Below are 27,729 nucleotides of genomic sequence, written 5' to 3'. Positions count from 1 at the left end.
TGTAACATAAGAAAGCAATCCGTCATATTTTTAATAAAATATACATTTTGTCAGTAGTAGTATGGAGAATTTTCACACAGCAGCTAATTGTTAATTAAATGAAATTGGAAAGCGCATTAATGTGGCGTTTGCATTTTTATCTAATCTCGAGCCCCTGCCTTATGGTGCATTCACACCTGGTCAATTCGCATGGGTCGTGTTATTCGCGCCAGACGCAACGGACAGGGGGCGTGGCTTGTCACCCTAAAATCAGTTCAACTTTTCATTGTTTTTCCTCCGCCCTTAACCATGGAAGACACAGCGACTGTACTTGTTGTGGAAGTGTGACTCACGTTATATATAATGCTAGCTGTTAGCCCGTTTAGCTTGTTAGCTCAGATGGTGGTCCGGACTTCACTGCCTTTACACCATACTTCTCTCCCGAGGAACTGACCCTGTGAGCTCAAGCACACCCAAAGAGCTCATTTATTTACGTTATCAAAGCAACGTATTGAGCAAACGTCCTGCAATATTACTTAATATTGAGTAGCAGTGTGTCCTTAAACAATACAGTTATCCCACACCATAATGTACTATATTCAGTGCAGTGATGTGATGTTGTATAAAAAGGGACGTATGGTGGTATCCTTCTAACTTAAAAGTGCGAGATCTTTCCTGGACCGATTGCAATGTAGGTGCGAGGATGTATCGTACAATTTGGGGTACCTACACAAAGCGAATGTTACTCTTAATTTATCCTCCATTTTTTCTCATTCACGTCTTTGCCTGAATTTGTTAGACTTTGCCGCAACAGAAACAAAAGATTAACAGGAATATTGGCTTAGTCTAAATATTTAGATTTTATTGTTCACGTCCAATTGTTTATTGTTTCCTTATGTGAGTTACCCAACAGAAAATCGCTGTACAAATTTTTGCCCACTAAAGTGAATCACCGCTTCACCTGGGAGTTTCATTGCCTTGCTCAAGGGCAGGTTTATAGTGGTGGTTGGAAAAGGGAATCATCATTTTCTCCCTCTTCACCGAGAATTAGTAATCTGGCCTGTGGATCCTCATCAGTGACCTTCCAATCGTAAAGCAGCCTTTCAGCCCTCAAGGCTCCTCCACAAGATGAGAACATGCCTCATGTTTACGTCCCCCCTGGATGCTGGCATGTTGTGTGGATGTATGTGTGCCTCACACGGAGGAGCTGGGGGGGGGTGTCTCTACCCTTTACCCTTCCTGCGCCGGCTGATAATGAGAGGAAATATACACAATGGAACCACTTTTCTCGTTGGAGGCAGGAGGGAGAAGGTTAGACAGAGAAAACAGGATGTGGAGGGGACAGAAAGACGGTCTGATACAGGGAGGAAAGAGAGAATAGGGTGTGACTCAGAAAGCCAGAAAAGAGTGATTGCCTATTGACTTGATGAGAGAAAGGATGCATCATTATATAATTGTAAATCCCAGAAAGATAGGGTGTAATAGGGCTTCCTCTCCTCCCACTGCTGCTTTGGTAATTTATCCCTCTCTCTCTCCGTCTTTTTCTATCTCTCTCTTTTGCCCTGTCACCCATCAATCTTTTTCCAATTACCTGCTCTGTCTATTCGCAAATCCATCATAATCATTTCCATGGTAACGGGCTGCATCCTCCATCGGCTTTGGCCTATTGTTCAGTGTAATTGCACGCCCAAAAAGCAGTCTTCAAAAGAGGGAAGGTGATGCGCAGAGAGGCACAGGTCCTGATACCCTCTCCCCCATGTCTCTAAACAGTTCACTTCAGAGGAGATAGTCAGCTTTCTGCCCTGACGTCCGTTCATCAGACATTTATTAGGCATTTCGCTCAGATTGGCTTCGCCCCAGGCTGGTGAAACATCTTCTCCACCCATATAACTGTCAATTACTGTGCAAACGAGGATCCAGAGTTTGCCCATAAGGTCAGAGTAAGAACCAAAAGTACACATTGGGGAGAAACCATATACAGTATTCAGACCCCTTTAAATCTTTCACTTTTTGTTTCATTGCAGCCATTTGCTAAAATCAAAAAAGTACACCCAGCCCTCCATCTTGAAAGAAAAAAACAGAAATGTAGATATTTTTGCAAATTTATTAAAAAATAAAAACTGAAATATCACATGGTCAAGTGGGATGGTTTAACTCAAATGCAAATGGTCTGGACTTTAAGCCACTACCGTAAAGACGACCACAGCTGCGCAGTCAGAAAGTGCACTGTCACTGTTTGGTACTTGTCCGGATGGGACGGCTTCTGCATCCTGATCCGGCCAATCAATGGCAGCAAGTATTACCCAATCATGGGCATATTAGGACGAGTCTTTACCGAATTCGGGTGGGTTTCTTTGCATGAGATGCTGCATTGACGACAACACGACAAACGGGACTAACCCCGTCCGCTATTTTATTCTCAAACATGAGACGATTGCATATTTTAAGCGGCAGGTGGCAACCCTAGCTTTAGAGGTCACGCAACACCAACGACCTTTCAGGGACGCAACCGCAAGAAGCCTAGGAGAACACATGATATGTTTTCATATACACATTATGCATGTTTGATAGTTTGACAAAGAGGCGTATTTTATTTGTATTAAGTAGATAGTGACCTGCACTACTTCATGTCCACATGCAGCTTCAACTTTTCAATGTAGTTAAGCCAACTCAGGGTAATTTACAGCGAGGTTTGGCAAAGAGGAATTTGGTCTGTATACAAACACACACCGACAGGGACACACTCAATCATGCACAGGCCTACCAGAACACCATAGCCTCATACTATAGAGAGTTCGGACGTTGAAATCATATTACTTATGAGTAGTGTACAGGGTTACAATTTCCCAAACAGTAGTTGTGTTGCATCATTTTTTCTTTTTTTTCAGGGGGACAAGACGTATCGCTCAAACGCTATGAAAACCGCCCTGTCCAAACAGATATTTTGTCTGTGCAGCTGGCGCTCCAGTGTAACCGGGCGACCAAATATTAATAAAGGCAAAGAAAATAGTTGCAGAACCAATGTCGAGCTCTTTGCGTTGTTCGGCAGCTGACTGAGGACGAGGGAGACAAATTGCTAATACTAATGTCTGTTTGTACCTCATCCAATGGCTTCCAAACGTCCAAGTCCGTGGTAATGCAATAAAGCATCCCTGGATTTATTTGACCACTTGCTACTTTGGTCAAGCGAGACATTGACGAGCAGTGCGACTTCACGCTGGGGGCTGAAAAGTGGGGAATATTAGAACTTTTAGTCACTTTTTGACTCCGGGCCTCAGTATCCCGCTGTGTCCCTCAGACGAGTGTGTATTGGCTGACCTGGGGTCATTGATACCTATGTACCACGTAAAGGAGGGAATGAAATTTGCAAAACAGCAACTTTGTCATTCATGAGGAGAAACCGGGGGATCGTTATCCCTTTGATTTAAAATGCGCCTCTGTCAGGGAACTTCACTGTCAGGTCAGAGGAAGAGGAATAGTGCAATGACCAATAAAAAAAACATTCAACAGCCGAATCATCGTGCAACTTCTCTCTAGTTTGATTATCTCTCATAAACTGGTGTTTGGTTTAAGTGTGTTCTTTTATTGCACACTTGATGTTCATATCATATCATATGTTTGCTGTTGCATCAATGACCACCCATTCATTTAAATAATAAAGAGTATTTGAAATCCTAGCAAGCTGATCTGGGGGCTGCAGCTGGCATGCAACGTGGTAGGAGACTGGAGTGTTTTGTTTTTGTGTTGTTTAGGGACATGTGAAGTCCTCCACTTCCCATCAATCTCCTCCCCCCTCCTCTCTCTCTCTTTTTCTCTCTCTCTCTGCCTGCTCAGGAGCATCAAGTCACACAGAAATGTAGCTTTAGAAACAGGAAATGAAGAGATTGAGCTCTTGAAATAAAAGCCTTGATATTGCCAGGACTTTTGTTCAATAAATAACTGCCTGACATAACCGCATCTATGCTGTTAGTTTCTGCTGCTGTGGAAACACAGGAATATATGGCCAGAAGCGGTCAATACTACAGGTTGATCTGGCAAGCATTGGCCTGGGAAAGGACCCAGCGTAGTATCTCCAAAGATGGATCCTCTAACTCTGGGGCATCCTAAAATATATTCATTTTAATTTTACCTGAATATAAAATTGAAGTTTATTTTATTTCAAACCCTGGTAAAAATCCCAAGATAAGAGGGCAGTAACAGGAATGAGCAGTCAGTGAAACCTGTCATGGATTAATAAAACTAAGATTTTTAGGAGAAAATCTGTATATAATCATGTAGATCTGAACAACCACTGTCCAATTTCCCATTTAATTAAGTAGTATTAACGTTTTTAATATTAGGCTATAAAGGGAACAGGTAGAAGTGGATACATTTAGGAAGATTTGTCTTTGCAGCTGGTCAGCTTTGCTCCAGCCTATTGTGAGTAGGATCCAATACAATACAACCATAAGCAGACTAGTGTAGCTAACAACAACAACAATAATACGATTTGATCACATAAATAGAAAGTCCAATAAAAGTCACAAACTAATTGATGGGTCAGAGTGATATTGAAATAAACATTTGAGAATACATTATGAATCAGAATCAGCCTTATTGATTATGCATACATTGAATTTTAATCCAGTTTCCACTATGTTCTCTGCCTAAGTACAGAGATGATATTCGAAATAATATGGATCTATTAGCTAACGGTATGCTATGTTGTGTAAAAAAAATAAATTAGGGCTAAAGTGTAGTTAAATAATAATGTATTATAACTAACATTATGCAAAGACCATCGTGAGAGCGTCATTCTCATTAACCAATCGTCTAATTTTTGGTGAAATGCCCTTTTGTAAAAACAACATGCTTTATTTTGAAAGTTGTTGCGGAAGCCTTGTCTGATATCCTGTCTCATTTGACACTCGCTGCACTGTCTGTTCGTGCGTGAATGTCTGTGAGTGTGTGTGTGTGTACGCGCGTCCTCAACTTCCTGCTCGGTGCCCGCGCACCCACCGTCTCGTCAGTGTTGATCGGCTCGCCATGGCGGAAGGACGCAGAGAACAGCCGCCCCATCCTCTCCTCTCTTTACCACCGGCCAGCAAGCGACCCTGCCTGCGCCCCGCTCCCCGAGGTCCCGGCCCAGGGCCCGGTCACGGCAGCGGGTTGCCCAGCTCCCGGTATCGTTCTCCGGAGTCTCTACTAGACTGCGCCGCGAAGGCAGTAGCGGAAAAGTGGGCCTTCGAGCGGGTGGAGGAGCGCTTCGAGCGGATCCCGGAGCCCGTCCAGCGCCGCATCGTCTACTGGTCTTTTCCCCGCAACGAAAAGGAGATATGCATGTACTCGTCATTTCAGTGCCGAGTCGCCGGCGAGGAGGGTCAGTCGGCGGCTACCGGCGGGACTGGGGGCGCTGGGTCCGGATCTACAACCGCCGGCGGTGGGGGAGGATCTACCGGTACGACGGCCACCGTGGGGGCAGCCGGAGCAGCGGGGACGGGGGACGGACTTCCTTTCCGCCGGGGTATCAGGTTGCTGGAGACCGGTTGTGTGGAAAGCGTTTTACAAGTCGGTAAGTGGAACATTTCACTAAAAAACGAGGAGAAGCTTTTTGACGCCATTCCGCGTGGACCGTTTGCAAGTCTCGGCCGCGGGATCTTTCATCGGGATGATTGATGGAAGTTTTCCCCGCTGTCGTGGAAAGTACGCAAAGCGGCGATTTTCCGCGAATACACAACCCCATTTGTCCGTGTGTGTTTTTAGTTCAGCGGGCTTACAATGGGATGTTTGCTGTCGAATTGGAATTTGTTTGGCTCTTTTTTTTAAAAGGGAAGCGAAAATAACGCCGCTAACTAGCTTAGCCGAGCAGCTGCTGTTAAAACATTAAAGGGCTTCTTCCTTTTGTGGCTCCTCGTTCCTGCGCAGCTCTCCGCCGGCCGCGGCGTCGCTGCCTTCACACCTCTCCCTCTGTGTGTGTGTGTGTACACGGTTATTTCAACACGAGAAAACAGTGTTTAGTCCACTACCAAGCGCTCTCCTTCCTCCCCGGGGCTCCTTGGCTGGAACCCGTAACCCCGGCTGGGAGCGGCGCGGGAGGAGGGCTGACAGACGGATACAAAAGCGTCGTCGCGTCGGGGCTTTTATTTTTGTTTGCGCAAATGCCTCGTTGCAAAAAAAGTCGTTTCTTCTATAACTCTCGGTCGGTTGAGGGCCGGCTTAGGCGAGGAACAAAGGCGGTTATTGGGTGCCTCATTATGATTAATCCAACGTTAATCCGGAGGGGGGGAAGAAGAGAAAAAATCCCCTCGCAGCTTTTTGTTTATTTGCCGCTGCTGGTCGGACAAAGAGCGCAGCCGCCACCAGCGTGGAAAACACGCGAGGAGTGTGTGTGTATGTTGTTTTTATCCGTAGTATAGCAAACCCATTACGCTGTTTATTAGCCTCAGCCGCTCGCGACACAAAAGGCGCCCCGGTCTAAAATGATCGATCCGTGTCTCGCGCTCCGTGCGCCGCGCAGAGCTGCCTCCGAACAAAGGGCCGTTCCGCAGAGCTCCGGCCACGCGACCGGGCTCCGTGGCGCTCGCGCAGCCGGCTCCCGACGCAACCAATGGCGAAATCGAGGGAGTTGGTGGGATGGAGCCCGTGGGTTTGTCGTGGGGAGACATGAACAGCCATTGGAAGTAAACTGTAGTTCGTGGAAATGTCTCTGGCCATATGGCGTGACAGCCGCTGGAGTTTGTCTGGGGGTTTCATGTTGCTCCAAGGTATCTGCACGGGGGGGCGGGGGGTCTGCGTTTCTTTGCTATTGCCTGTATCTGATTGTAACCTATACGCTCATCGATTCCACCCCCCATAATTAAATGAAATCTGAGACATGGGAACCCCCCCCCCCTCCAGTACGTTTGGACCAGATTCAGTGCTTGCTTTAGTAAACCATAACTTTAGTGAAGGGTGAACCTGAGCCAGGTAGTGACCTACAATGAAAAACGCATCCTGCCATCACCACGACCCTGACGTGCTGCTCCAGTCCACACCTGTGAGGCTGGACGTGTGTGGTGCCTCGTGGAATAGTTCAAGACGTTTTTTTGTCAGCACATAATAACACCGGAGGTTGGGTTCAAGAAGCCGTGCTCCCATTGGTGGTCGGCTGAAATATTAAACTGGCACAAAAACATCAACAATACACACACACACACCGGTGAGCAAACACTTCCAATCTCACATCACCGGGCCGGTTATAGGGTCGCTAGGAACTCTGTATTGTCTTGCCTGTCAACAAATACGCCGAACGGGGGAGGGCAGCGGCGGGGGGGGGGGGCAGCAAATAGCTGTGTGACATTAAGATAAGATTTGGCTTGTTCCAACACTTCACCGGTTCCCGTGGCGGGGGTTTGTTCCCTGACTCACTGAGCTTGGATTGGTGCACTGGACTGGAATCACTGAAGCGAGGCCGTCACGAGATATGATACCTCTGTTATTCCTCACAGCCATCAGAGGCCCAGCGGGGGCTCCTGTTCCCCATCCTCCCTAAGCGTCCTCTGTAGACTCTGTAGACATCTCTACAGCCAGATCTTGATTTAATCATTTTTCTTTTCAAGTACTTACTAATTAGATCTAGTGCTAAAGTGAGCGGTATGGGACTCGACAGATCCTGGGTCAGACAGACCGGGAGATGTTTCCTTCGGTTTCCACCACACAAAAACTGCAGATCTCCTTTTTGTACTGGATCAGTGAGTTGCAGGAGTGGTTTTATGTTTTTTCTCCATTTAACTCTTTATTTTTCCGCTGATCTGTTGCCCTTCAAGTTTGCAGTGTGCATGTGCATTGGGGAGTCAACTCTCAACTGAAGAAATGAGTGACCTGGTCTGCCCACCTCCCCCTACCCATATAGGACTATGTCCGTCAGCTTCTTTTAGCCGCCATGCTGAGGGATTGAAGAGACGTGAGCTCATCAGCAGCCCAACGGCCCATGTGTTCCTAATAATCTACTCCTCGCTCCGAATCATAATTAGAATAATCAAAGCTAAGCATGCTTCTATTGGTACCCCCCCCCCCCCCCCCCCACCATAATTTGTGGACACACACACACACACACACACACACACACACACACACATATATATACATACACACACGTTCACCCAGAAGCCCCTTTGCGAGAGCTTTATAAAGTCCTCAGAGAGCGGGAGGAAGGGATGTAAGAGGAGGGAGGGAGAGGGGGGTTCTTAAGCTTTGAGTCAAGCTTTGGGATTATTGGGTCATGCTTTGTTACCCAGCTGTAGAGAAACCCCTTGTTCACAGAAAGGGGGGGGGTCCTGTGTGTGTGTGGGTACCTCTGTCTCGGCAACGTTACATAAAGCTGTAATGGGTCCCTGACGCCTTTTTGAAGCAGCACTGACTCTGACAAAGCGAGGCAGCAGAGTTGAACAGGATTAAAGTGGATGGGGGGGGGGGCGGTCAGAGGGCTGCTGAACCCCCCCCCCCCCCCAGCATTTTCATGTCCTCAAAGCGGCCCCTTTAATTAGGGCAGGATAGCAAGAGTCAGCAATTTTTGGTCACGAGAAGTACTAAGAGTTGGCATGGCAGAGGTATTTTTTCTGGAACTTATTCCACACGCACACAGGAAGCATTCCCATCAAAGAACGTGCAAACTTTAGACGGTGTGTGTTACGGCAATATGTTGCATTTGAGAACTGAGTGACTGGAGATGCAAGCGGTTCTCTGGGTGTAAATCTGGTTGCTCAAGAGCACTGCGCTGGTAGTCGGGAGGAGGCGAGGAGCCCCCCATCCCTCCTCCTGACTCGACATGGCTTCCTCTTTCTGCTCAGAGGTCCGGGTTAAACTGGACAGACTGTCTGCCATGAGTGAAATGAGTGCGTCAGGATGTGGGCTCTCAATCGTATTGGTAACCGTGGGTTACCGCGTCCCTTGTATGACTCTGGTGTGACTGTACTCCTGTAGTAACACACGTGTAAGTCTGAGGATTCTGACTGTCTTTCTTTATTGTTGGCTCCTCTGTCCAGTTGGTATATTGTTGTATGTTAAACAAATGCATTCTGGATGAATGAAGTAGTTTGACCACCGTATATGTAAAGATCAACATTCAAAAGGGCCTCTCAGAAGTGGATTCTCTCTGAAAGCGAGAAACAAATTCAGATAAGAGACAAAGGTGATCACAAATCAAAAGATTCAATGTTTCTAAGACTTACAACATCCCTTTTTGGGATTTGTGCAGTGCACCCATGTAATTAACAGGGTTGTATTGTATTACAAATTATTACTCATCAAACAGAAGAATAAAACACAACAAACTATGGGCTGGTTTTGAAGGGGAAAATATTATTTTCAAGAAGATTAGAAAAGAAATGTTAATATTTACACTTTTGGTAAAAGTGCATCTTATTTACTCATAATATATTTTTCCATATCATGCATTTTAATACAAATTCTGGATCTTTTAATTTTTAGGCCTGCAGTTATGCTTCATGCCACAATGAACCCAAATGTTCTTCTCTTTTTGCTCTTGCTCTTCATCTACAATCCTGTTTATCTACGTCACTTGTAATTTAATTCTCATATCTAGCTTCTTTTTAATGAGAAGCTCTTTTGGAATCTTAAATGCTTAAATTAAATGCTTATCATGACATTCATTTAAAGAAATGGTACATTTTCAACTAGCGAGTGCTTTGACCTTCACAGAGCTGGTAATTGTAGTCCGATGCAGGAACATTCATTTGCAAAAGCACATCTTTTCTTCAGTTTGGTCCTTCTTGAGTGCATCTTCTTGGATATCTATTTATCCGTGTATTTCACAGCAGAGCCCGTTCTGTGCCACGACTTAAGCCACTTAATGTGCGCGCACACACAAACACACAGACTGACAACATTTAATCAGTGTAATTCATTTTTTGCCTGCCGCACTCAAAGAGAGAAGCGGGTAAAACAAATCAGCCCTGTGCTCTTATTAGCTCTCGGGAAAGATGAGGCCATTAGGACGACGCTCTGTCGACCTATTCATCAAAGGAAGAGGCGCCCATGTGCACGAGGGCTGATTATCTAAAAATCATTAATCAGAGCTGGTTGTTTGAGGGCAGCAAACATTCTCAAAGGCAAAGGCTGGTTAAATGAGAACAAACTCTTCTTCTTTCCTCCAATGTTCACACAATAGTTCCTGCTGTGTGTGCGCCGCCGATCCCTACGGCGTCATTACCTCAGAGGAAAGGTGTTCATTGTCTGCTGGACAAATGGTTGTTGCCTATTAACTAGACGCCTGACTTTGTAGCCTTGCGTCGGGGCGGTTTCTTCGTCACAGTCTTGGATTACAGCCCCTGAACAGAAGTTACCACATTGTGAAGTAGTGACGCTGTATTTCATTTCCTGTGCCTGCTGCTGTGAGGGGGTCGCAGTGAGCTGTGTGGCTGACGCTAACAGAGGTCGCATTGAGTCGCCTGAACTGGCCCTCATGGCCGAAATTATGTGTTCAAAGTTTGGGGAGAAACTTGAGTTCATTGTTTCTTCTTAGCAGCTGCATTGTTATTTATTAGGTTCCAGGAAGGTAATACAAATGTTAACTACTCACTCACTGTCATTTCTGTTTCCTAGAAAGAACTGACCCAGTTGGGCTCAGCCCACGCCATCCTCCCTTTTGCTCTAAATGGCGTTACTTCCTTGTGAAGGAAAAAGTGTCTCCTGGGATATTTAACCACTTGCAGAGAGCGGTTTGGGAGCGGTAAACTGTCTATAGATATTACCAACGCTGTGTTATTGAAACTAATTCAAATTACTATTGAATTACAGTCCAAACTACCTGGATTGTTACTTGAAAGCCAAAGAAGAATAGAAGTGTGAATGGGTCCCAGCTCTTCTCTTGCTTGTACTACTCTTTGTTTGGTCTTGGCCCCCTGGGTATGGCTGAAGCATTTCTTTTTTGAAGCAACTTTTCAGCTATTCCAGTTTGACTCCACACTAGTTTGCAACAAGTGTGTGTGTGTGTGTGTGTGTGTGTGTGTGTGTGTGTGTGTGTGTGCTGAGATTAATGGTGCCCTTGTCTTTTTTCACGCAAGAGGCTGACAGCCTGCTGCATTCAGGCAGTGCACTGTTCCACACCTGTCTTTTTGTTGGTGTGCGCCAGTATTGTTGCGCACATTTGGTGTGTGTGTGTGTGTGGAGAAGAGTGTATAGGAAGAGGGTTGAAATGCGAAACACCCCCCCAAATACGTATTTTCATCCTGATTTTATAATGGGAGAGCTGGGGGGGGGCATATTATACTCCATACTACTTTGTCGTGTCATTTCATCTCCTTGTTTAACTGAGGGAGGGGAATAAGCAGCATTGCTCTTTTCATCTCTTGACGACTTGATGGTTGGATGGAATGCATTCAAGCAGAACTTTCCTTTAAATGTTCATCTTCTCCCGTTTTCTTTATCAGCCACAGGTGATTTTGGAAGATCCCAAGCTTAAAGGGACAGTTCATTTCTTTTTGACTATAGGTGGTGACCTGTGGCGCAAGCTTGCAGCTTTTCAGATGGGCTTAATGTTTTTTTTTTTTTCAACTTTTAAAAATGTAATTAATTCTTGCTAATTAAGTTGCTATTGTGGATTTTGTTGACAGGGCATGGGACAAGAAGATCACACAAGAACGTATGGGGAAAAGAAAATCTGAATAAGGCATTTCCCCAAAGTGTATGTGCATGTCCTCCATTCTAAAAGAGCATATCCGTAGACTCGGGCTGTCACGATGACTACTTTTTGTTGTGCGATTATTGCACCAAAATAATTGGGTCATTATTGTAATTTTATGCCACTGATTACATAAATGACAATATAATAGTCTTTCAAAGGACAAAGAATGTTTTATTCTTTAGAACATTAGAATCAGAACGTTAACACCCCCGTTTTAATGGTAGGGGAAACACTTTGTTGTATATTCATGTTGGTGACATTCATTTATATGTAAAATGAATATAATGCCAAAAATGAGCTCCTTTTCATATATTGTGCGATATGTCAATATACTGATTATTGCACAGGCCTACGGTAGACCAACCGGAACACGGTAAAGATCAAGGATTCTTTGAGCCGATCAGCTCCGATAGGACCTTCCATCTCTCTACGTCCTCCACGGATACTGGTAGCCTTTTTTTCTCCGGTTCTCCTTTTTGTGTTTTTTGAACCGTCACACTTTTCCTCAAAACCTTTTTTTTGCCAAGCAATTTGATCTTTTCTTGAACACCAAGGCCTTGCCGCACCCTGGTCATTAAGTGTTTTTTTTTTCATCACTCTCTCCCTCTCACCCAAATGTGTGGGTATGTTTTTAAAGGAAGCACTTAGCGCCAAAGCTACAAATAATTATATCACTTAGAGACCAAGTCCCCCTATTATAGTCATTCAGTCTGTCAGTGGCCATCAAGCAAATGCACCTCGGCCTCCTGTTCAGCAAAATTGTTTGAGTCATGCACCCACCAAGCTGACTTTTAAGAATCTTAGATACTCAAACTAAAAGGTAAAAAAATGGCCCTGGTTTGGCTAACATGCTAGCCATTTACTAGCATCCAACTGATGCAAACAGAGCATTGTTACCATTGATTTTGGAGGCTTGTCTTACCACCTGACAAATGATGACGTCCAACAATTACTCTTACTCTCAACAACTCTATTCTATGTGTCAAAGTGTTATTGCTTGTGTTTTAGATACGCTAGCGTTTAGTCCCAATCAAATCCATTTTTTTCAGCCTCTAGTTCGACTGTTGGCTTGTGTGCAAGCAATCAAATCCCACATGATTAATGTTAACCTTGCACCGCCATGTCGACGGCCGCCTTTTCCTCCCCAAACCAGCCGGGCGCTATCTGTCGCAGCGGGCTGGACGATGTCTCCTCAGCACTTGATTGAACACATGCGTTGATGTGAATTTTCCACTTTGTACATCATCATGTTGTATTCCCCCACCATTTCCCTCTTCTACTTTTCTCTGGCGGTTCACCTTTCTCCCCCTTTTTCATCTCCCTCCCTGCTAATAACAGCTCTGTGTGGGTTGGTTTAGAAGAAGGCCTGCCATGGCCCATTAGGCTGCAGCCTCAACGACAAATGAATGGTGACTACTGACTCCAGAGGGAGGAGGAAGAGGCCACGGGGGAAGGGGCTAAGGACGGGACGGGTGAGGAAGGGTGACATGGGAGAAGGAGGTGGAGTTGGATTGAACAGAGGGTGTGAAGGACGGAGGAGTGGGTTTAAGGGGGAGGACGGTGGGGCTCAACGGCAAATGTGCAAGTACATAACCAACCTGTCACCTCTGGCTCTCCCCTTCCCCCCCCCCCCTACACAAACGCACACATACACACTCAGCGGTCACAAAAAAGCCAACGGGGTGGGAGGAACCTCATTAGGCTCTCAGCAGTCCATCACACACAGGGGAGAGGGAGGGAGTACTAAGCTACATGGTGGGGGATGGGGATGCCCTAAAAAAATAGGGGAGCAGAGGGAGGAATGAAACACTGAATTGATAGGAGCAGTCAAGTGCAGCAATACACTCACACACACACACATAGAGGGGACATATGAGGACAAGCTCCCACCATACACACACACACACAGCTGCACGCTATGCAACATGATTAATGTGGTCAACACCAGAGGGGATCAGTCTGGTCGGGACCTCTCACCCTTTAACACACACGCACATACAAATGCCCCCCAACACCCATCCTCTATGGGTGCCCATGGCTCGTCTGTTCACGCCTCCCCCGAACAGCCCCCTCTCCCCTCCTTGCACCCAAACAAAGATGGAGGAGACAGACAGAAGACCAGTTAAATTGATTGGGTTCCTTGGGGTCTTAATGAAATGTCCGTAACATACTTTGGTCGAAATACCATCATTTAAAAGGCACCCTTTTTACCCTGTTTAAAACAGCCCTCCACAGAGTGGACCTGTTTTCAGTGACTGTTTCTTTAAATGCTAATGAACCGGTTTGGTTTTTAATCAAAGCTAGTCGCTGAGAAAGCTTCTGCTGTTCTGTGAGGAAAATCTTTCCCTTTAAATTCTCCATGATAAAAGGAGGAAGATTTCTGCCTATAATTGAAAGTTCCTGGTTCTACAGTTTTCTCACACACACACACACACACACACACACACACCACTATACATTAGTAGGACCGAATCCCAGGGATATAGCCTCAAGACGTTTGAACCCAAACCACTTAAACTGTCAGTTAGAATCAAGACTGTAAAATTTTCCAGCACTGGAAGCACATAATGGGTTACTAAATGTTCTCTTTAAGTGTGTGTGTGTGTGTGTCAGGGTGGGCATACATCAGTGCACACAGGGTGTCTAGTAGATGTCACGCTGTAATAGGATTAGGTGCCTTTTCTACTGCCTGACACCAACCCACCATTGTGTGTGTGTGTGTTTTTTTTTTTATCTCTCGGTGTACACCGTACAGAAATGCTGAAATAAGGTGCGAAAACTGAGAAATCTGTTGTTGAAAGCAGAGTAGTTTCAAAACGAACGTCTCTATAATGTAATTGTCCTGACTGTTTGTTTTTTTGGTGTTCTGTCATGATGGTGTTGAATGGGTGGGAGGAGAAGAGCCTGACATCTGAATCCTGGAGTTCTCCCTGCTACCTTCCCCCTCTTTAACACTTTGTCCCTCCCTCCACCTCACTCAACAAACACAAACGAACAAAGTGGTGTGATATGTCTAATCTCACCTACTTTAATTTTGCCTGAAAAATAGAGAGCGTATGGTGCGTAAGCACTTTTTCTGCTAAGACAGCGGGGGGGGGGGGGGGTGGTGTGTGTGTGTGTTTCAGGGTTCAAAGGGTTGTGAGTTATCAGTTGGATGAAACACCACTGCTGTAACTATGGGATTAAAAGTTGCTCTTATGAAAGAAGCAATTAAATGGGATCTTATCTGCTTCCAACACAATATGGCCACATTCATTTTCTCTAGTTTTCCTCCTCCTCTCTGGAGGCATCTTCCGGTCCCAAGCATTGGTGGACGACCGAACTGTCCTTCACTCCGATTGGTGGGTAGGCTTTAAAAAACAATGCTAACAGTTGGTAAAATTCTAGCTATATTTATATGTATTTGATATATATGGTCTTCTAAGTGTAACCCTTCCTGCTAAGCATGATTGTGCTGTATCCATAAAGGTGCCTTTAACGCATTGTATGTCAAAGAAACTTAGTTGGGACAGAAATGTGCGATTGTGATGGTGAATGTTAGGAAATGCAGTGAATAAAAAGATAAGGCCCTACAGCCTTATAAACAAAACTTGATTGTCTTTTGTCTTAAAATCACTTAAAACTCAAAAGCATAAAGTAAAAGAATGTTGAACCATATGTTTGGTGCACCTCCTGCTGTTACCATATTCATCACAGGAGCCTATCCAATGGCGAGCCAGCAAACCAGCTGATTCAGGGCAGTTAAAAGCAGCGTTATGCGTTCCCCAAATGAGTGTCTGACGCGACCTTTGTTTGAATCATTGCTCTCTTCATCCCGAGTAAAGAACAAGTGGAGCAGCATTGAGATGGCTGGGAGGGTGGGGTCTGATTGAAGGGGGTCATCAGGATAATTCTCTGATTAGTCTGTCTCCTCTCTTTTCCACTGTGGGCTGGAGCTGCTACTTGCCCTTAACGTGGCCTCTCTGTGTCCATATCCTCCGTGTTGTCTCCCCCTCCCCCAACACCCAGGCCATGGGGGCTCGACACTAAAGAGCCCGTGCGATAAAGGTGGCTTCTTGGGCAGTATCAGAATCGGTGCTGCTCAAATACACAGTGTGGTCCATCACTCAAACAAGGGATCCTTTTAACACGGAACACAGACCACAGGCCTACAGGCTCCTGCAGGAATAGGAATAAAACTGAGTGTACGTCATTCACAGAATAGAGCTGCCATGCTTGTATTTAGAATCAGGTTCTTCTTTTTTTTCTTGTCACTTTGCATTCATAAGTGAAGGTGTAGCTGCTGCATGCGTCACTGCCGTGCGCGGACGAACAGAGTTAAGTTTATCAGACTGCTGAGTGGACAAGCTGAGTTAACTTCATCAGACTCTGCTGCCCTTCCCCCTGAGAAAAGACTCATTGGAGAACGGGCCTCTCGAGGATTAACGAAATCGCGGAAAATTTGAAGCTTCAGCTGCAAAAAAAGCCTATAAATTTGAATTCTACTCCTTTGAGGAGTTCATCAGAAAAAATGCATTGAAGCACAGAGAGCTCGTTACACTCCCAGAGGAGCATGAGCCTGAACACAGTGACATCAACCACCCAACTGTCAGGTGGCTCAGCCTGGCCAAAATGGTGAGCAGAAATCCAGCGTTTTGTGAGAACAAAGGCAATCATTTCCCAGAGCGCTCCGATGTAAGCTGAATGACGTATTTAGCATCCACTGATGCGACTGCACTGTTGCATGAACGATACCATACTGCAAGGGCCTCTTTGGACATGACATGTACAACACTCCCCTACCAGTTGCCCCCTTCCCACAAGTACTCATCCATCTTAGGGGGAGTTCAAGGCCCTTTGAAATTAACATGATTTCTTCTCCCTTCACATGCAATGTGGATAATGCTCCCATTGATGTTCAGCTGGAACCCATTGGCCTGCAGTCTGATTCAGTACTGCCAGAGCAATCACTCCGGGATTTCTATGCTTCTCTAAAAGAGGAGAACTTTTCACACATGAGGAGGAATGCTCGGGGGCGGGGGGGGGGGGCATGGTGGTGCATGGGTGGGGAAACCCTGTCTTATCCATGGCCCATGTGTCCCTGAGCAAGACACCCACTCCCCCGGAAGCCCCTTTAGCTTCACACTACTCTCACTGTATGGGATGGGTTAAAAAACAAAACATGGGTTAAAAATGCAATGTGCTAAATTACATGTAATGTAATGCTCACAAGATGTTGGTTCTCTTTGGATCTTCTTACCTTCTTACTAGATTAAGTTCAACAAATCCAGACACAGATCCTCACCGACGATCACCTGTCAGACGTCCTGAAGTAAATTGTGATCAGCACATCTGTATAGTCCAACTTGGTGATCACTAACACATTGGTTTTACTGTGAATTATTCCTCCGGTTGAGTTAAGAGCAACTACCTTTTTTTTGCTTTGCTTTATTATCTGTTCAAAAAGTACCTTGAGTTTTTACTCAAGTTCAGTACTTGAGCAAATACATTCCACAACTTGTAAAAACCATACTGCTTTTTATACAGAAGTTAAATAATAGGTTGAGCAGGTTTGAGTTCATCTATTGGTCCAGCCCTCCACAGTCCCTGTCTGTCATGTGGCCCCATGGGAGAAATAATGGCCCACCCCTGCTTTAACGTCCCTGGTGCCTCTTGGTTTTGAGCTCATGGGACAGAACTCTCAGTAACCAGTTACTGCCAGTTTGCAGTCTTTGAGCCGCTTCCCCCTGTGCCCCCCCCACACACACACAGACCGATACATTACTCTGTGCATCCGATACAGACTCAATATTGTTCCCAGTGTGAAGTACACGTTCTCACACACACACTGAAGGACCATGGCCTCCATCCCTAAGGGGGTTCCCATGCTTTTTAACCACTGCTTTTGTTGTGAGGCGTCCATAGCCGAGCCTGGCGCACCTTTTAACTTACAAAGCCTATTTCAGTTAGTTGCTGAGGCCCGGGGTCACTGTGAATGTGTGTGTGTGTCTGTGTGTCACAGTGGGAAAACCCAAATGCTATGACCAGACCGCCTCAATAGCTCAGTTCCTGCTCTTTTTCTTTCCCTTCCAAAGTAGCTCCAGTCTAAACTTCCGGGCTCAGGTCTCCCTTTTAAATGTCTCCTGATTCCACGTGACTCAACAAATGGGAACGAATGCCTGCTACTGTGGCGTTGTGATACCGGGGTTGCTATGCATGCTAGTCAGGAGAACCTCAGGCATTCTGACTTGTTGCATTGAATCTCTCGGAAACTGGACACTGACCTGTTGCCAGGTGACCGATTGAGCCGCCTCAATAGACAGGCGACGCGCCAGTCGCTGGTTTAAGAAGGCTTAAGAATGCTTTTGATATTAAATTTGCCAAGACCAGGAAAGAGGGTTTTTCTTTTTTAAAAGCCCAAAATTAGACTTCTAAAATAGTGTTGGCACACTGTGTCTTCATTATTGGGGGAAGCTCCAGCTCCCACGAAAAAGACACAGCTGAATCCTGTCCTTCTTGGCCACCAGGATGAACTTCAGGGCAAAAAATTACATCTTGTGATGAGGCTGGATCCCAGTTTAAAACACAGGTGGTATTTATTTGGATTCTAGAGAATCAGAGATTCTATCTGTGTGATAATTCAAACTTTTCCTCCACAAGAGAGCCTAAAGTCAGCACATAAGCTTCTTCTTTAATGAGTTGAAGGTAATCTGATTAAGCCAACACTCTTGATTTTGGATGTTCTTGTGCAAAGGCCTTGGATTAGTTTCCTAATCTCATGATCAGCATTAACTTAACCTGATTAGCACACTTGGCTTCTTCACTAATTACCACTATTTTATTGCATGCTAAAAATGTAGCAGCCAATCATCTGTCAATCAAATTCCCACCGAAGCCAACGAGGACATGGTGCTTTTCCAGCGAGAAATGCCCTCGGTGACATGAACACTCCCTTTCTCTGCTATGAACTGAATGGAAATGTCCTTGCAGCTTGCACATGCACACGCGCTCGCTATGAGCCTGCCTCACCCCTGAGCTTGAAAATGTAGAGCCTCCCGTAGTTTAATGGTGCTTCATTCCTACCTAATGATCACTTCATGACTTCCTATCACAGTTGATGTTCGGGCTTTCAAAGAAAGATATTTGAGCTGCTTATTGCACACTGACGCAAACACGCACATATTCAGGAACACTGAGTGTGTATTCTGATTGGACCTGTGGGTCTAAAGGAACACCAGGCTTTATTCAGTGTCAAAGGAAAGGTGTTTTCATTCATGAAGGGGCAGGTTTGTATGACCACACTCTGAAGGCTGGTCATGAAAAAGTCTTCTTTTAATATCCACAGGGTTTACTCTCTTTTGATTCGCTCTTTGGAGAACCGTTGATCGGCATGACAGCCCCCCTATTCTATTCTGTGTGTTTGGATGTGTGTGTATTTATCAGCCCCTGTGTAGAAGTCTGCACTTTTGTATCTGGTTATGTTGGCGTGTAAGGGTGCCCAGTCCTGTAGTCAGTCACATGGGCAGGCGTCCCCGAGCAGAGGAAGCTACATCCCCACGTTTTGGAGAATCCGCCCAGTGCTCCGCCAGTTCAAGCGACTGCAGGCGGGGTATGTGAGCGCTATTCATTAATTCATTTCTTATTGGGATAGAGATAACTGGATTAGTGCTTCAAGCAAGGAGTAGTCAGCGGGGAGGGAGGGAGTAGGGTCCCCCCCCCTCTCCTGCAGACAATAGCTGTGTGTGATGATGTGACTTTGTGACTGTGGGCGTTTTTGTGTTGTCGCCAGATGAGACAAAGTTATTCCAACCAAGAAACTCTGCAACACTCGGATGCATAGAAACAGTCACACACACACACACACACACACCAGGTCTAGTTCATTGCATGAAAGCAATGTCTGTCTTCACTTTCTTCTCAGTCGCTCCTCTTTTTACAGCACAGCGCCCCTCGCCCCTTCCTTTTTAGAGTCCTATTGCCTCCCTTCACTGTTACTGTGAAGGAACCAGCAGCATGCATCCCAGGAATGCCAGCACATGCACACATTCCTACACACACACACACACACACACAATGCCCAGCCAGCTTTGTGGGTCATTGTATTTGGCACGTGGCCACTATCTCCTACTTTGCAACCACACACACACACACACACACACACACACACACACACACACACACACACACACACACACACACACGTTCTTTCTCTCGGCCCTTGCCTGACTCCTGCTTTGGCAGACAACTCCTGCTGAGTAAGGGGACCCTTGCTCTTTCCTGCTCACTAGCTCACTCTTTCTGCACAAACCCCCCCACGCCCCATTGAATGCTTCAAACGGTGCTGTGCCGCATGCTTTCTGAGTTGACACGTTGTAACTGGATGGGAAGATTTAACTCCTGGGCCATTAGTCATGTCTTTATTCTCCTGCTGGCAGTAATGTCTCAGCAGCTTAGAATTTGAAGGTGGGGCGTCAGGGATTCCGGGCAAAGCTACTTTCGGCCTCAAGATATAGACTTTTCTTCACAAAGCCGGCTAGTGAATGGCCACCCCCCCCACCACTCTCATACTCACAGTGACTCACATTAATTACAGATGTGGGCTGTCTAAAAAACACACACAGAGCATTGCTGCAGACAAGCTGGGGGGAAACCGGAATGTACGAGGATTTAGCAACACCTGGGTTAGCGCGTAAGCTCCACTACTGTGACTGTACAATGAACAGCGTCCCGTGAGCCGTGTAGATAATGATAGTATTTAGGGCCTGGTGGGGAACGGGGGGGTGGCAGACACTGTTCCTTTCTACCACCTTGTCTGGGCTTATGCACACCACCAGGTATATTACCTGAGGTCAACCTTATTGTTCTTAAACAACGTCTGGAGTGAGCGGGGATGGATTGTCAGACTTGACTGGATTGTGATTATTGGTATTATTTTTAACACCACTTACTGATTCCGGATATGGGAATGCAGGACCAAAGGGGATTTTCCCCAGAGATCAATGGACCCTGCCTGCTCTTTGCCCTTTGATCTACACAAGCCACAAACATCAGCAGCTGTTGCCATCTCTGGGACCTTCGGCGACGTCATTAGAGACGGTCGCCATACCTTTCTTTTGCTATTTGATACGAATCCTGAGTCGTGGACCGGGCGGAATAGCAGTTACAAAGTACGGATCTGATATAAGTGCATAAAAAATGAAAAACACAAATTGCAATATCTCATGAACATCTCTTCGCTACTATTTGTTTAAAGTGTCTTGGTGACTAAAACAGAAGGTGAGACTACATTTGAACACCTCGTGTTAGCGGCACGGTGGTGCGGTGGTTAGCACTGTCGCCGCGCAGCAGGAAGGTCCTGGGTTCATCTCCTCCCAGCAGCCTTTCTGTGTGGAGTCTGCGTGGGTTCTCTCTGGTTCTCCGGCTTCCTCCCCACAGTCCAAAGACATGCACTGGGGATCAGGTTAATTGGTAACTCTAAATTGCCCGTAGGTGTGTGGATGTGAGCAGGACCTTTGTGCCCATTGGCCTGCTAGCAGCTAACATTAACCCTCAGGGCATGTTAGGGGGTATCACAGGCATTCCTAAAACTAGTATTGGAACAGCTTTCGTGTCTTAGTCTGACTTGATTTTCCATGGCTTCTGATCCGTGTGGTCAACAGTTTTAATCAGCCACTGATCACACCGAAACAATGTCCTTTTGTTTGGGAACAATGCCTGCGATAATTCTTTATCTGGCTCCTCAATGGGTAGTGGTTTGGAGTTCCCCTCGCAGGAAATATCCAAGTCACTACACTTCTATCTAAGATGTCCAGTATGCTGGTGAAGTTGTGCTTGACGTGTCTCATTGATCCAGCTTGTGAAATGCCACCCTTTCAAATACCCTAGATCTAAACGAGGAAAGAATAGAAAATGTACTGTAAACGCTGCCAAACAATGAGCGTGGCATGAGAGCATGTTTTTATATCAACCCTATGACGCCATGTGCCACGAGTAGCGTAGTGTGCTACACTTGGGGGGTATAAGCTTGCCCCAAATAAAAAGCTGCCAGCTGAGTGCGGTTCCAGTTCCTGTCTTTCCCCCCCCCCCCCCCCCCACTCCTGTTTCCAGTGTGATGGATGAGATCCGGTTGCGTTCCTTTGCTTCTCACTGGGACTGGACGGAACAAGCCTCTTTTAAATGACGCCACGCTTTTTTTCTTTTTATACCTGAGAAGTGAGGGAGAAAGTGTGTGTGTGTGTGTGTGTGTGTGTGTCCTTGCATGTGCGTGTCATTGTCATGCCAAGGACAGGCAGGCTTGTCCCGTGCCAAGTGGTGCCAAGCCAGCTGGCTGTTGCTCATGCTTTTGTTTAGTGCTATGCTCTGTATTCAGCCCACGACTTACATTGTTAAGAGCTTTTCACTCCCTCTCTGTCGTGTGTGTGTGTGTGTGTGTGTGTCTTTCATGGTGGTGACCTTAATGGGGGGGAGAAGACGAGGAACACAAGTTGGCCAACGTAGAACATGGCGAAAATTGGAAATGAAATTGCTGCGACGTGTGCTCAGATTTAATACTGATTAACTTTGGACTCATTGGATGTCTGTCCTTGGACCAGAGAGGTGAAGGGGCGCTGCTCGGGTTTGTGGTCCGACTACTGCTGCCTGACCTTCTACAATGTGAGTGGACACGGTGGTCTGTGTGCGTCAGCTGATCTATTGTAACCTATTTCTCTGTAACACTGTTCACAGTGGGGTCAGTGTGCTTCAAATGAATGGCTGGTTGGAAAATTCAGAACTGAGATGTTGGGTCCAGGTAGGAAATCTCTGGTTCTTGTGAGTGAAGCTAATGCAGACATTTCTTTAAACTTGCCTTTTCTCTACAAACGTAGGCCTTGCACAACTACTTTTATAACAGTATTTACTGGTTTGTTGGAAGCCCACATAACCCAGTAGGCCCAGTTCCCACTAGAACATGACACAGGAAAGCTCTGTTTGTGTTTCTAGAAGCTACTTCCAGGCTAACTCACTAGCAAGCCTGGAACCTGTTGTTAATGGACAACTGACAGAGACATACATTCGCTTTCCTTTTGGACATTTTTGAGTCACCAATACATCACCGCCTGAGCACTATGGAAGGAAGCCAGAGTACCAGAGAGAACCCACACAGACACAGGGAGAACATGCAGACTCCACACTGAGAGGCCGCTGGGTGGACGTCATTAAACCATCGTACCGCCCGAGATTATACGGTTTGTTCAAAAGAATTGTGTCTCAAAACGATATGCAAATCATTTGATCTAGTACAACAGATGCTGTCATTTGATAGCGGATGGTGACCCACAGCTAATAAGCAACCTTGGTGACTCTTTTGAAAAAGATTGACCTAATAACAGTTTGCCTTTGAAATGGCTGTGTCTCCACACGCTTAAACTCCTGGTCGTTTGATTGATGACAAGCATCTGGCCCTTTGTTGATTGTTTTGTGCTTGGTAGGCTGTTGGATGTTAACTATGTTATACATGCACTTTGTAATCCCTTTTAAGTGAATGTCTCCAAGAAGTCAAAAGGCCTGTTCTCCTGCAGTCGTGAACCTTGAGAGGATATTTTTTTAAGTGTCTAGAGTTATGAATATTCATGATGAAATTCAAACCTCCCTCCCACCTCCTGCTGCCTTCTGGGTCCAAAGCTGTTTTTTCAAATCTACATAATTTGGTTTGAAGTGCCTTTCAAATGGCCTTCCCTGATCTGATACTTTCTCCAAACAAGGAAAAGCACACTTTATCTGTGTATGTGGGTGTGTGCGACTGAGACAGCCATAGGGAGAGAGATGGCTACAGAGGAAAACTCGCTGTAGAAATGCACTTGGTAAAGAGGGCAGTGACAAAATGGGAGGAGGAGCAGTCATGCTGCATTCACACTGTAGCTTTAGAAGCAAAACCAGTGAGTGTGGTGAGATTATGGTAAACTGCTACAGTGAATCTTTGAAAAACAAGGAGTTCAACTATATAATTTACCTTGATGCAATTAAAAGCCTTCTCGATCATGTCTAACAGCTGAAGGCTTAATTAATTGAAATCTTCTGTCTTCTGCCATTATACCTGTCCCACAGCTGATCAGACGCCAGGGCCTGATTTTCCTAACATCTTTATTTTTTTAGCATCCCAATCATTAGACACAGGAATAAAAAGGAACCAATGCATGTCATCCCTTCTGAATACGCCCTCATCAGACTTTATTCACCAATAGTAGCTGATTAAATGAGGTCCATTAATGTCAGATAGGATATCATGCCCCAATAAATCAGACTGTGTTGTTCTAGCCTTTTTTGTAATCTGGTATCTATAAGACTATGGAGACACAATAAATCACAGTGCACTCTTTCAACCAGTCTCTCCACAAAGGCATGTCTAGAGTGCTCAGCTGCTCAGCCTAGATTAGACAGGGATATGTAAAAACGAGTGCTCGACCGGCTCTAGGTTGATAACCTCAACCAAAGTTTTACTAATTGTTTGTTTACTCTCCTGACACAACCAAGTGTCCCACAGGGCAAACTGGTCACTCTGTGAAAGTGGAAGGAGCTGGGTTTTCAGATGCTGTTTGACGATTCAACAAGCACTGACTCCTTAAGCTTTGAAAGACCTAGAATAGAGCCCTGAGGGACCCCAAACTACATGTTATCACAGGAATGATCATCATGTTATAAAGCAAAAGAAGTTTTCTTGTCACTCACGTTAACTCTTAGGTAGGTTATGGTACAGCGTTAACTAAGCGTCTGGTGCTGCTTTGGTGAACACTGATGGTGCTTTGGATCTCTGCTAAGCACAGGTAAAATCAAAACTATCCCTCTGTTGTTTTAAAGATTTTTCAGCTATTTTGCTGAAAGAAACTGAGGCTTGCAGGTCCAGGCTGCTTGTCTTTAAGTGATCATCGCCGGGTGGAAAATGCCAGCAAATACCGGCTCTTCATCCTGAACCCTCTTAAAAAGGTGACTGGTTTGGGGTCAAATGAGCAAGATAAAGATCTGAGTTGTATTATGTGTTTACTGGGAATCTTGCCACCAACCTTTCAAACCAAGTTCATTCTAGTTTAATTAAATGATAAACTTCGACTTAAATTTGGATGTCTTGAGTTTTGCTGGTTTAATAGTATAGTTTCGATTGGTTGACTAAATCTGAGTCGGATCATTTGTCAAACCCCTGGAGGACATCATTTTGCTGTAGGACGTTAAAGCACTGAGAGGACCCATAGAGTAGTGTTAAAAATGCTATTTTTTTGTCACCTTGTTTTTTGTATTGCATAGTCATTTTTCTTTTGTGTTTCTGATTCGTTTGTGGACCCTCAGTTGACCTCTGTAAAAAAAAAAAAAACTATTACAGACGATGTTTTGGGCTAACACAAATTGGATAATTGTTTGGTTCAGCTTTGCGTTTAAATGAAAACACACACACACACTCACAACTCCTGCCCTAGGGTTGTTGTTACCAGCCCTCCATTGTCCATACACAAGGGATTGGAAGGCTTGCGTCACTGTTGGTTCAATCTCAAGCCGTCCGTGCACTGTGTGAATCTAGCTATTGTGATGGGATGTTGTGTGTGCGTGCGCGCGCCCCCTTGGTGCCGCCATGAGCTGGGGCAACGAGTGCAGCTCGATCCCTCCTATCTGTCCTATATTACAAACTCATTGAATGACTGAGATAATTCACAATGAAGCAATAAATGGATAAGGATAGTAATAATGATAAATTAAAGGAAAGTTTATATTAAAGATGAGCAGAGCGAGGGATGAGAGTGGAGGCGATAGGGGGTGCCATTGAATGACTGACTGAATAAAGTAAGTGAGAGAATGCTCTGCCTGGCATTGTGTGTCTCTCATAATGCATGTCGTAAAGGTCTCTCTACCTCGCTCACCCCAGAACTGTGAGTGTGTGTTTTTAGACTGAATGAATGTCTAGCGATTGGAAACCTTTTCTTTTGTAAACTCGTGTGTGTGTGTGTACTCGCATGCCAGTGTGTGGTTGTGTACATGACAGCTGACATTATTGGATTGCCACCTTTTTGTGTGTATCCGTGTGGGGGTTGTGTACAAGTTGACATTATTTAATGAATACTCGTTTCTCCTCTTTATCAAGCCAGATAATAAATGAACTGGAAACTCCATATTGCGACTTTATTTTTCCCACCCACCAGGAAAATCTGTTGGTGCAACTCACTTTTAAGTTTTAGGAAACATCCCCAAATTTGCCAAATCAGGCGATCTGCTGGAGAAAGTATGTTTCAAATGATGTAGCAGACATATTTGCGTTTTCAATTTGATAAAATAGAACTACAAAAAAGCCTTCTCGATCATGTCTAACAGCTGAAGGCTTAATTAATTGAAATCTTCTGTCTTCTGCCATTATACCTGTCCCACAGCTGATCAGACGCCAGGGCCTGATTTTCCCAACATCTTTATTTTTTTAGCATCCCAATCATTAGACACAGGAATAAAAAGGAACCAATGCATGTCATCCCTTCTGAATACGCCCTCATCAGACTTTATTCACCAATAGTAGCTGATTAAATGAGGTCCATTAATGTCAGATAGGATATCATGCCCCAATAAATCAGACTGTGTTGTTGTAGCCTTTTTTGTAATCTGGTATCTATAAGACTATGGAGACACAATAAATCACAGTGCACTCTTTCAACCAGTCTCTCCACAAAGGCATGTCTAGAGTGCTCAGCTGCTCAGCCTAGATTAGACAGGGATATGTAAAAACGAGTGCTCGACCGGCTCTAGGTTGATAACCTCAACCAAAGTTTTACTAATTTTTTTTAATTTTTTTTATTTGATAAAATAGAACTACAAAATATTTGAAAGGAGTCTCCCAAACCCAGTCCGGAATAGATCACCCACTATCTGTCACAAACCTGGGCTTCTGGCGGGAGACGGTCCCGACTGAATGAAATGCTGGTTAAACCCCTGTTGGAGAGCCATGCTGATCCTGTAGATGATTGCGGCCCCCCACAATCACTCCAGTAACTTCTTGCCTCTGTTGGCCTTCTTAGCGAGGCCTCCCTCCATTCCTGCCTGCCTGCCCGCCAGCCAGCCGTCTTTCTCCCATTGTGGGCTAACAATGGCAGGCGAGGCCCCAGCCTCGAGGCCCTTGCAGCCCAGGGTCTCGGGTGTGGGGTGGGTTGGTGCTCGGCGAGGAGGGGGGTGTCTCCGTGGCGGCAGCCAGTAGGGAAGGGAAGGGAGGCCGGGGTCCGAAGCCAAGAAAAAGCAGGTCACGTCCAGATTAAAATGTGCTGTCTGCAAGATGACCTTGTCAGGGCATACACACGCATACATAAGTACATACAGTGGAGACTCTGAAGAGGTTAAGGGTGCCTCGGCATCTTGAATTTGGTGTGAGAGAGAAAGAAGGGAGGAAGGCCAAGCTAGAAATTAGACCCACTGGAATAGAGACACAAGGGGGAGGTAGTAATCAGAGTCTGGCCCTCCTCATTGCTTTACTTCAGCTGCTTTGAGCTCAGCACACCTTCAGGGGGTGTGTGTCGAGGGGGGTCTTCTTAATGGGTTAGTGGTAGCGTCATAATGCATGCAAGACAAAGCTGATTTGGTGATGCATGCTTCCTTTGTGTTGGTGTTGCATTTGGGGAAGGGGGTTCTGTAACACACACACACACACACACACACAGTCCAATCCCCTCTGTTTTGGGCCCCATCCCCATATGGTGGCTTGGCTTGATGAGAGCTTGATGAAGTCAACCAGAAGTCCCCCACCCATCTGTGTGTGTGTGGGTGTGTGTGTGTTTTCTTTTTCCGCTAATGGGTAAATGAGAGTTTTCCACCCTCACCGAGCTATTGTATGCGCGCTCGCAAAAGGGATAAGAGAGCATGTGCACATCGTCAGCTTGCACATCGACTCGCAAGCTGTTTTCATTATTTCATTATTCATGTTTCACACGTGATTGCGCACGGTCAGCATGATCAGCTCTGTGGGGGCGGAGGCTAATCAGGGAGGGTGTTGTCGGAAAGGTTTCTAAGCTCAAGAAGGTCACAAGGAGCCGAAGCGCTCCAGTGAAACCCAGGAAATATTGGTTCCATTAGAAAAACATGCTTAATTATTTGTATGGTGCTGGTGCATTCAG

At 45.5% G+C, this 27,729-nt stretch overlaps 1 protein-coding gene across 1 annotated transcript in view; it reads left to right on the top strand.

The window, feature by feature from the left end:
* Positions 1-4,881: 4,881 nt before the first annotated feature.
* zswim5 (zinc finger, SWIM-type containing 5) overlaps positions 4,882-27,729 on the top strand; it is a 44,865-nt gene continuing 22,017 nt past the window's right edge. Inside the window, exon 1 of the mRNA XM_037459434.2 lies at positions 4,882-5,530. Within this exon, the coding sequence (XP_037315331.1) occupies positions 5,005-5,530 (526 nt within the window). The 5' untranslated portion in view covers positions 4,882-5,004. The remainder of the gene's footprint in view (positions 5,531-27,729) is intronic.

The sequence above is a fragment of the Pungitius pungitius genome, chromosome 15, assembly GCF_949316345.1.
Source record: "Pungitius pungitius chromosome 15, fPunPun2.1, whole genome shotgun sequence".
In the NCBI taxonomy this organism is placed as follows: domain Eukaryota; kingdom Metazoa; phylum Chordata; class Actinopteri; order Perciformes; family Gasterosteidae; genus Pungitius; species Pungitius pungitius.
Note: the sequence above shows the minus strand (reverse complement) of the source record. Positions and strands in the feature narration are given on the sequence as shown.